General features: G+C 49.1%; 1 protein-coding gene across 3 annotated transcripts in view; it reads right to left on the bottom strand.

Annotated features, from left to right (window-relative positions):
• The window catches only part of ZSCAN30 (zinc finger and SCAN domain containing 30), a 54,411-nt gene that overhangs the window by 3,374 nt on the left and 39,953 nt on the right, over positions 1-11,084 (bottom strand). The window contains exons 1-3 of one of the 3 annotated variants that reach the window (XM_040984886.1): positions 10,910-11,015; positions 1,486-1,998; positions 1,152-1,272 (exon numbers count right to left, since the gene is read on the bottom strand). The exons of 1 other annotated variant lie outside the window; for it this stretch is intronic. In XM_040984886.1, coding sequence (XP_040840820.1) covers positions 1,152-1,272; positions 1,486-1,893 — 529 coding nt within the window. In that variant the 5' untranslated portion in view covers positions 1,894-1,998; positions 10,910-11,015. Of the gene's footprint in view, positions 1-1,151; positions 1,273-1,485; positions 1,999-7,286; positions 7,324-10,909; positions 11,016-11,084 lie in introns of those variants that run through there. One more of the 3 variants, XM_040984885.1, reaches the window with a different exon arrangement.

Raw genomic sequence — 11,084 nt, forward strand, 5'->3', positions numbered from 1 at the left:
CCTGGATCGCAGCCTTGGCCAGGGATGGCAAGGTTTGCAGCCATGTTCCTTTCTTAGTTGTTTTCCCTTCACTCTAGACACTCCTTGGATCTATACAAAATAATGCTTTGGCTTTTTGATATACCACTGAGTAGTAAATTCCATGTCATAGTTTATGATTCTTAATATTAAACTTTCACTGTTTAAGTTCTCCTTTAGTTGCTGTTACTGCTACAATATCCTTCTCCATCTTAGGAGCTACCCTGCCTCATAGGTCACAAAAAATTAAAAAGTAGAATATCAGACCCGGTGCCATGGCCTAGTGGCTCAAATCCTCGCCTTGTATGTGGCCCCCCCCCCCCCCCCCCCCCCCGTAGGAGGACATTGTGAGCCTGGAAGGCCAGCGAGCACAGGTTTGCAGTTCATTGGACAGTATTTGCATGACAATAACCAAATGGCTACCTTTGGTATAAACAGCATGTAAATGAGAACACCTGGTGTAATATACAAAACAAAAGGAATTCCAATCAAGAGAGGGAAACAGTACCGACTCTCAGTGTATAAAGTCTGATGCCCCTAATAAACTTCGGCTTTAACCATCAGTCAGGGTCCACGCGTGTTATTATCGGCTCCATGCACCAAGTCCGTCGCTGCAGGACAGCGACACCCCGGGATCCCATAAGGGCACCGGTTTGTATCCCAGATGCTCTCCAGATTCCCATCCAGCTCCCTCCTTGTGGCCTGAGAGAGCAGTAGGGAATGGTTCAAAGCCTTGGGACCCTGACCCACATGGGAGACCTGGAAGAAGCTCCTGGCTCCTGGCTTCAGATCAGCTTCAGCCACTGCAGCCGCTTGGAGAGTAAATCAGTGGACAGAATATCTTTATTTCTCCTTCTCTCTGCAACTCTACCTTTCCAATAAAAAATCTTTTTTTAAAAAAAAGGTGAATATTGGTCTTTGAATATTATGGATATTGGTAGACAATTCTATTAAATAGCTTAATTCTTAATGATACTCTAGAATTTCAGATTTGTGGCAGAACAAATGGAGGAATATTTCTAGGTTCGGGACCATCCCTGGGTGTCCGCCATTAAGTATCTGTCCTGGAGAACCATGGCCCAGATGGTAGCCCTCCCCTCCACCCGCAAGCCCAGACAGCTTGGGCTCCTCACCTCTGGATCGGCCAGCCTGGGGCTCCCCGCTGTCCAGGGCCTGCTGTGGGCTACCCAGAGGCTTCAGTGCTCCCAGGGATATCACTTCCTTCCAGGCCATTTCCTGGCCACAAGCTGCATCCTAGGAGTAATCAAGTACGAGCACTGTGATTCTGAGGATACACAAGAGGAAAACCCCTAGAGTAACAAAGCAGGAACAGAAGCAATGAGAAATTCATTTAGATGGTTAGAAAATAGCAGGAACAAAAGCCCTAGAGACCCAACTTGCACAGAATCCTGAGAGCCAAATTACTGACCCTCAGCATCTCAACCAACAAAGAAGCCTACTTCTCACCTGCTGCCTCGGCTCATCCAGTTCTTTCTCCAGCTCCTCCAGCAGGGTCACGGCCTCCTCTCCACTGGCCGGCTGACGCTCGTGCACCCAGCTCTGCAGCTCCTCCGGCAGGATGGCCAGGAACTGCTCCAGCACCAGCAGCTCCAGGATCTGCTCCTTGGTGTGCACCTCGGGCCTCAGCCAGCGCTGGCAGAGCTCGCGGAGCCGGCCCAGAGCCTCCCGGGGCCCTGTGGAGTCGGAGTAAGCAAACTGCCTGAAGTGCTGGCGGAAGGTATCCTGGCTCCAGCAGTTTCCTTGAACACCAAAGTCCTGCTCCCAAACATATTTCTCTTCTTCCACCTTCACAATTCTAAATCCATCTAGTTCTTTTGGAGCATGGCAGGCCACAATTGTGGCCTCACCCGACATTGTGGGTCCAGAGTCTGAGAAGGCTGCCCAGTGGAGGCAGGCAGGAAATAGAGGCTGTTGTCCCAGCAATTGCTTCCACTGGAATTTCAACTCTTCAGGGTGTGCCTGAGGGGGTCAGGGCTCAGGTTACACAATGCAAGTGCTTGGAATTTAAATACAGATTTTAGAAGGTCAATTGCCAGAAAAAGTGACACCAAAGAAAACTGACTGCATACAGATTTATACATGATTCAGGGTATTTTCAGGATGTGAAATAGAAAATATTAACATGAGGGCTGTTTCCGTGGTATAGTAGTTCCGTGGTATAGCAGGCTAAGCTTTCACCTGTGGGCACTGGTAGTGTCCCCACTACTCCACTTCCCGTGCAGCTCCCTGCTTGTGGCCTGGGAAAGGATGGAGGAGGAGGATCCATGTCTTGGTTTCCCTGTACCCATGTGGAAGACCAGGAAGATGATCCTGGCTTCTGGCCTTAGACCACCCCAGCTCCAGCCATTGGAGCCATGGCCACATTTGGGAAATGAACCAGCAGATGGAAGATTGCTCTCTTTGGCTCTTGCTCTCTCTCTCTGCCTTCCAAATAAAAATAAACCTTTAAAATTAGCATGGTTGGGCCTGGCGCGGTGGCGCAGTGGTTAAGGTCCTCACCTTGCACGCCCCGGGATCCCATATGGGCGCCGGTTCTAATCCCGGCAGCCCCGCTTCCCTTCCAGCTCCCTGCCTGTGGCCCGGGAAGGCAGTCGAGGACAGCCCAAAGCTTTGGGACCCTGCACCCGCGTGGGAGACCCAGAAGAGGCTCCTGGCTTTGGATCGGCATAGTATCGGCCGTTGCGCTCACTTGGGGAGTAAATCATCGGATGGAAGATCTTCCTCTCTGTCTCTCCTCTCTGTATATCCGCCTTTCCAATAAAAAAAATAATAATAAAAATAAAAATAAAAATTAGCATGGTCAAAATTAATCTTTTAGTACTGATGTTACAAAACATTTGAGATAGTAAATGGTGCTCACAGAAAGCTGGAAAAACACTGAATGTATTATGATGTGTCAGAATAACAACTATGATCTCATTAAGTAGTAGCTAGATATTTAAATATTATAGAATATTCCTAACAACTCGATTAAGAACAATCATAATCATGTTCACTTGCAAAATGAGGCTATGTCCAAATGAGATGCACAGCCAGTCAGTCACAGACCCAAGCTAGGTAACAAGGATTCCCCAAAGAAGGGAAGTCATACTAAATCCCTACTGTGAGCCAGGCACTTGGCAAATACTATTTTCTTACAGGATTGATTGATTGATTGATTGATTGATTTGAAAGGCAGTTACAAAGAGACAGAGGAAATTATCTTTCACCCGCTGGTTCATTCGCCGAATGGCCCTAACAGCTAGAGCTGCACTGGTTCAAAATCAAGACCTGCTGGCAGCATGGAGCTTCTTCCAGGCTTCTCACATGGGTGGAGGGGCCCAAGGATTTGGATCACTTTTTGCTATTTTCCCAGGGATATTGATTTGTAGGGAGCTGGATCAGAAATGGAGAGGCTAGGCCTTAAATCAGCACCTATCTGGGGTGTTGGTTCAAGCCACAGGCAAAGGCTTAACCTACTGGACCATGTATTTGCCTGGGTCTGGACAATTACACGTTGAGGTGGCTAGCATCCCATTTCACAGATAAGGAATCTGAGCTTCCTGAGAGTCCCATAATGCTTCCTAGGCCCTAGCTTGGACACTAGCATGCTAGCATGCTCACCAGAAGAGCCCAACGTTTCCCAGTTCTAAAGCATTCGCCTTTGTTATCATAGACTGGGTGAATCAGCAGCTTAACCGACTGAACCACAACACACTCACTTCCCCCAAGAGCATTTTTCTCACTTTGTCAGAATATTTATCTTTGTCAGAAATTTTAGGGGGATTATTATTCTGATTAATGCTTGTCCTGTCCATGATTAGACTACAAGGTTCACCAATCTACTGTAATTTCATCACTTAAGCCTTGCAGAGCACAGGGTACATGACACTGATTTAAAAAAAAAAAAAAAAAAAAAAAAACAGTGTCACCGCAGTAAAACAAGAATTTCAAGGAGGCAGTGATCAATATCATCAAATACATAGTAAAAATGTCCCCTTAGAACTTTCCCTACCACAGAGGGGATCCAGCACATTGAAAGTAGGGGGCCTGGTGCTGTGGGCTAGCAGCTAAAGTCCTCGCCTTAAACACACTAGGATCCCATATGGGCACCAGTTCTAATCCTGGCAGCTCCACTTCCCATCCAGCTCCCTGCTTGTGGCCTGGGAAAACAGCTGAGGATGGTCCAAAGCCTTAGGACTCTGCACTCGTGTGTGGGAGACCTGGAAGAAGTTCCTGGCTCCTGGCTTCGGATCGGCATAGCATCGGCCATTGCAGTTCACTTGGGGAGTGAATCATCAGACAGAAGATCTTCCTCTCTGCCTGTCCTCCTCTCTGTATATCTGAGTTTGAATAAAAACAAATAAAATTTTTAAAAAGTGCACCAGGGTCCACTGCAATGACTCAGTGGGTAGATCCTCGCCTTGCACTTGCCAGCATCCCATATAGGCATTGGTTCATATCCCACCTGCTCCACATCCCATCCCAAGCTCCCTGCTAGTAGCCTGGAAGAGCAACAGAGAATGACCCAAAGCCTTGGAACCCTGTACCCACGTGGGAGACCCAGAAGAAGCTCCTGGCTCCTGGCTTCGGATCAGCTCAGCTATAGCCATTGCAGCCAGCCACTTAAGGAGTGAACCTGTGAATGAAAGATCTTTCTCTTTCTCTCTGTAAATCTGCTTCTCCAATAAACATAAGAAGTAAATCTTTTTTTTTTCTTTTAAGATTTATTTATTTCTATTGGAAAGGCAGACATACAGAGAGGAGGAGAGACAGAGGAAGATCTTCCATCCAATGATTCACTCCCCAAGTGTCCGCAAAGGCTAGAGCTGAGCTAATCCAAAGCCAGGAACCAAGAGCCTCTTCTGGATCTCCCACGCCGGTGCAGGGTTTCAAAACTTTGGGCCGTCCTGGACTGCTTTCCCAGGCCACAGCAGGGAGCTGGATGGGAAGTGGGGCTGCTGGAATTAGAACCAGCGCCCATATGGGATCCTGGCATGTTCAAGGCAAGCACTTTAGCTGCTACACTATCATGCCAAGCCCAAGAAGTAAATCATTAATTTTTTTTTTTAAAGGGGTGATTGGACAAGGGGTCCAGCTCTGGAATCTGGGGACCTAGTTTAGAATCCGAGGACAGCCTCTTACTGTGTGACTTCAGTCATCCTAGGGAGAGGGAATCTCTGAGCTTCCATTTCTGCTCCTAAAAAAAGGAGTTAACATATTAACTCCTGGAAGCCACATAAGCATCTGAGTAGGGCTGCTTGGTGTGTTTTCATTCTGATTTTGTGACCTCTGAGACCTCAAGGACACCAGAGGGGCTGTGCCATCCAGAGCTAGCCAGTTCCTGGAGACAGTGAACAGTTCAAGGGTAAGTGTGCCATTCCTGTGCAAACCAACCAATCCAGAACCCACACCCCTACCCACCTCCTCCATCAGACCCTTACGCCCAGGACCAGACACGAAACAGTCAGGGACAAGCCCTACACTTCACAGCCAAAGCAAGTGAGTCAAACTAACCCATCCTAAACCTCCTTACCCCTTCTCAACCATCCCTTCACTTGGAAACCACAACACAGCTAACTGCCCACTTTCCCCTCACTCCCTAGGCCTCCTGGTATGGGAAACGGTAACAAACCACCTTTTCAGTGGTCTGATCTCACCATCCTTGACAATTAAACCTACATTTTAAAGGAAGTTGGCCCAGCATAGGAATCCAGTGAATGACACGGGGCAAGGAAAGGGTGAACTCTATATCCAAAACATGGGTTCTCACACAGGGATTACTGGATCAATTTGCCAGGGAGGGGCCAGTCAAAGAAAGCAGGAATCCCGATTTTCCTCTCAGTCCAGAGAAAGATCTGAGGAGAGGATTCCCCATGTTTCAGGGCTGAGTGCCCACTTCCTCCTGAGGATGCCAAAGTGAGAAAGCCACCTTGTCAGCACAAGAAAGAATCCACGCTTTGGGCCAGAGGTCTGGATTTGGGTTTCAGTTGTGGGAGGCGTTCTGGAGCCTGCTGAGGTGCCAGGCGATCCCAGGGGACAGGCAATTCACTGGCTCTAGGTGTGAGAGAACAAGCAGCACAAAGCAAACCTCTGAGACACTCCTGCGCAACCCTGCCTGCTGCAGCCCCAGCTGACTGGAACACATCATAACGTGATATGACAGATTAAGGCTGCTTGCTTACTCACAACAGAAAACACAGTATCCGATGCAACTGTGTTCATTCAAATATCTTTGTTTTAAAAGATTTATTTTTATTGGAAAGTCAGATGTTCAGAGGAGAGACAGAAGTCTTCACCCACTAGTTCAATCCCCCAAATGGCTGCAGTGGCCAGAGCCGAGACTGAGCTAAAGCCAGGAGCCAGGAGCTTCTTCCACGTCTCCCATGTGGCTGCAGGGTTCCAAGGCTTTGGGCCATTCTCTACTACTTTCCCAGGACACAAGCAGGAAGCTGGGACGTGAAGTGGACCAGCGGGGAAAAGAACCAGAGCCCATATGAGATACTAGCGCTTTCAGACAGACTAGCCAATTGAGCCACCATGCCAACCCACAGTATGTTCTATACTAATAGCTCTATGTAGCATAAATTCAGGAATTTTAACTGGTGTCATATGGGCTGTTCTGAAGCTGGATGGCAGGACTGGAGTTCATCCTGTCACATGTGCAGTAACCACAAAATCAAAGCAGCCCTTCCAAGAGGGCCTGTGCCTTTGACAAGCTTTTTTAATATTTACTGAGTGGGGGCCGGAGGGAAGTCACCCACTGCCTGCAGCACCAGTAATCCATAGGTCATCGGTTCCTGTCCCAGGGGGAGCCTGCAGTCCTTGCAACCCTGCACCCAGTTGGGAGACCAGGAAGAAGCGCCAGGCTCCTAACCAGCTCAGCTCCTGCTGTTGCACCCATGTACTCGATGATGAATAAGACCCGGTCCTTGCCATTCTGTCACTTAAAAATGGAGAGAGACGGCCAATAACGGGAAGCCTTCATGACCACCTAGCCGAGCTGTAAGCAGAAGTGTTCTCAGTGATGAAGGCTCTCGCCCTGCCCTGGGAAGAGCACTGAGGTGCCTCGGCTGCACCTCACCCTGCTGCCGTTCACACACACCAAAGGAGAGCACACGGGGCAGGGGAAGACAGCGAGCCGGGAAGGACGCCTGCACGGCTGCACGCTCCGGCCACGGCAGAGGCAGGTAGAGGGCGGCGAGCAAAGACCGGGGAGCAAGGCTGAGACCGCCAGGGGATGCTTGGGAAAGGACTGCCCCACTCACCCTGCGCTCCGCTGACTACGGCCGACCTCGGGGAAGGACCGCTTCCGCTGCAATGCCGGAAGTTGGGGGGAAAGGGCGGATTCAAACGCTCCCCTCTAGGAAGCCTGGAGGACTGCAACTCAGTGGCAGTACAGCCTTGCTGCCCAAGCAGTCAAACTTGAGGATTGAAAGGGGAAGTACCCTTAATTACATTCACGTTTATGTATATTTGTTTTATGTTTGTTTACGTTCATATGTATGCATGTTTCTTTATGTCTGTATTTATCTTTACGTTTATGTCTATATAAATCAGATGCATATTACATATAAATCTATATTACACTCAGATGGGTATACAAGAGAATTAAAAAGTAAAATCCAAAGTTTCTCATTAGGAGGCGGAAAACTTCATCACACTCCCTGCCTGCCGGCTGTGCAAGATCCCAGAGGAGCCTAGGAATCCTGGCCCAGGAGGGCGAACTCCAGATGAGGTGTAAGACCATACTGCCATGCAGTGCCAGGCGGTGGTCAGCATTTCCCTGTGCAGTTCGCTGCTGTAGGTGAGCCTTGTCCAGAGGCAAGGAATGTGGAGAGCCAGGCCAGCCCGATGTGTCCCCCATGGGAGACAGAGCCCTGTGCAGAAAAATCCAGGCTAGATCACCAACTTGGGAAGGAGACCAGGGTCCCCGAGGCGACAGGGAATGGGTTGAGTGAATTCAGTTGTGGGGAGTTTCGTATGCCCAGTCTAGAACCTAGGAGTGTATTAAATAGTAGTGAAAGGCCCCGGATGATGGCTCAGTGGCTAAATCCTCCCTTGGGAGCACTGGGATCCCTTAAGGCCGCGGCTTTCTGTTCCAGCTACTACACTTCGCTTCTAGCTCTCCGCTTATGCCTGCGAGAACAATAGAGAATGCCCAAAGCTTGGGCCCCTGCACCCACATGGGAAACTTGGAAAAAACTCCTGGCTCCTGAGTTCAGATTGGCTCAGCTCCAGCCGTTGAGGCCACTTGGGGAGTGAACCAGCAGACAGAAGATCTTTGTCTCTGCTTCTCTCTATAATCTGCATCTAAGGCAGAAGCAGAAAGCAGACAGAAGAGATGAGAGCCAGAGAATAAGTGGTTAGAAGTGTGAATTTCCCAAGTTTTCATCTGAAAATTGCTGATGGGAAAGGGCGTTAGACCACAATGGCAGGGGAAAGAAACTTGTGTTAATTAAGCAGGGAACTGTGCAGTACCGAAGTTTGGGGAAGAGGGAGAGAGGTTAGAAGAGCCACTCAGATAAGGTGTATCCATGTAATTCAAACATACCAAAAGGAAGGAGTGTGCTGTAAACTACCAAAACACCAAAAATAAAATACTGCAGAATAAATCTGCCCAAAGTCATGAAAAGATATGCAAAATGCTGGAAAGAACTAGAAAATGGTGCTGAAAGATCTCAATCAATGGAAACACATATGGTGTGCATAGATCAAAGTGCTCAGTGTTGCTAAGACACCAATTCTGCCTCAATTTGCACTATAGATCCATTCCAGGGTCAACCAAAACCTCAGCTAGCTTTTTGTCAGAAACTGGCAAGTTGAAAATTCATATGGAAATACATTCAAACTAGAACAGCCAAAACTAAGGCAAGCTCAGAGGTTTCACAGTGCGAAGTTCAAGCTTTACGACAAAGCTGCTTTCCTGACAGGGTGCTGTTAGCCTAGAGCCCCTCAGAGCAAAGGAAAAGTAAAGAGAAGCAGACACAGGCTCACCCGGTCTGGGCGACTGGCACACAGCCAGAGGTCGGAAGGAAACTCAGGGCCCAAGACCGATCCGTGCTGTCATTGCCCGTTATCAATCACAAGACACCTCAGAGTGGCATCTATTCCAAAAGGAGACTCCTTGAGCTCCATGTTTTGAACGATGAAAAAGTCCAAAGAGTGTGTGCCTGGCTGCACCCATCTTGTAATCTCCCAGGAGGTCACACTTCCGAAAGACACCATTTCTTAACACAAGTGTCACACAAGGACCAAGCTTCCCACACATGAGCCTTGGCATACCAACCACAACACACAGAAACACACAACTGAACTCTGCCCCAAACCTCAGGGTCCATTTCCATAAACTCAAGATGGATTACAGACTTAACGTAAGACCTAAAGCACTAAGTAATCTCTAGAAGAAGAAGAAAAAAATAGTATCTCTTGCTAACTTAGACTGGCCACAAACTGTGCATACATGACAGTGAAAGCATGGTCTTTTAAAAAAAAAATCCTGAGAACCTGAGAGTAATTCATCAGAATGTAATTCATCAAAAAAGAAAAACACAGCCTATTTGCAAAGCATGTGTCCGATAACAGGTTTGTGTTCACACAGGCAGAAGTTGTTTTTTTTTTTTTTACACAAACATTTCCCTGTAGAATCTACACATGGCATAGAAGCAAACAGAAAATGCTCAATCCGCTGCTCATGAGGAATAGATGCAAACGGATGCCACTGGGAGGTTGGTGGTGAGCTGCTGAGTACGGAGCAAATGAAACTTTCACACTCCGCCAGTGGGAATGTAGAACTGCCTGCCACCAGAAAGTAAGCAGTGTGGCAGTTTTGTAAAATGTTAAACACATACCCACTACCAGAGGGAAAAAAGCTTACATTCTTGAAAAATTTGTAGATGAATGTTCATGAAGTTAAAAAAAAAAAAAACACAAACACTCCAAATGACTGTCAACTGCTGAACAGACAAACATCTTGGGCCTGGAGTGGCGGCCCAGTGACTAAATCCTAGCCTCGTACAGGCGGGATCCCACATGGATGCCAGTGTGTCCCAGCGGCTCTGCTTCCCATCCAGCTCCCTGCTAGCAGCCTGGGAAAGCAGTCACAGCGCAAAGCCTAGGGACCTTAGGACCAGCACCCACGTGGGAGACCCAGAAGAAGCTCCTGGCTCCTGGCTTCAGATCAGCTAAGTCACTTGGGGAATGAACCAGTGGATGGAAGATCTTTCTATTTCTCCTTCTGTCTGTAAATCTGCCTTTCCAATAAAAATAAATCTTATCCAAAAAATAGATAAACAAATTGTGGCATCTACAATACAGGGCTAGGAGGACCTCTTCCCGGCCCCAGCCCTCACTTCAGGCCTGTTCTGGGACCTCTTAACCCAAGTCACCTGTCACACTGCTCTCCTCATTTCCCAAGCTGGTTCCGAGGATGCAGGAACATCTCGCCCTGCCTGGGGTCCCCTCCCATCCTCACCCCCTCCTCACCCTGACCCTAGCTGCAGGGCAAGGCGACTTCTTAGCCATAGTCCCCCAGCGCTTCCTCCATCGCCAAGCAGAGGCTGACGCAGCCTCCCGGCAACCCCAAGGTCGCATCCAGCAGGTAGGACAGCGGCTCTGACAGCGCGGCTCCGGGACCGGCTCACGATGGCGAGACCCTGGCAGCCCTCCCGGGCACGGAGTCCCCAGCCCAGGCAGAGGGTCCGCCAGCGCCGGCAGGGCACTCCTGGGCACTTCACGTGGCGGGGAAGGGCAGGTAAAAAAGCACAGGAAGAAAGTTAGAATGGAAGCACACCTGTGAATCTTTGCAAGCCATGCGGGGGGTGGGGAAAAAGGGGCCGGGGGTGTCTTATAAAGATACATAACGGAAGGATTCCCTGTGTGGACAATCTACCTTGTCGCAGAGCGCTCTCCTGGGAAGAGTCCTGCATTCACCTCAGTAACCGGCAGCGGGGGCTGCTGCCAGGTCCCTCGCTGAGGCTCCGCTGGGGACAGCAGGCGGGCGTCAAGGGGTTAATTCTCAGGGGCCTCCCCACCCCCTCTCCTTCCCCCCCTCCTGCACTCTGCGC

This window comes from Ochotona curzoniae, unplaced genomic scaffold, assembly GCF_017591425.1.
Source record: "Ochotona curzoniae isolate NIBS_2020 unplaced genomic scaffold, NIBS_Ocur_1.0 contig_43, whole genome shotgun sequence".
Classification (NCBI taxonomy): domain Eukaryota; kingdom Metazoa; phylum Chordata; class Mammalia; order Lagomorpha; family Ochotonidae; genus Ochotona; species Ochotona curzoniae.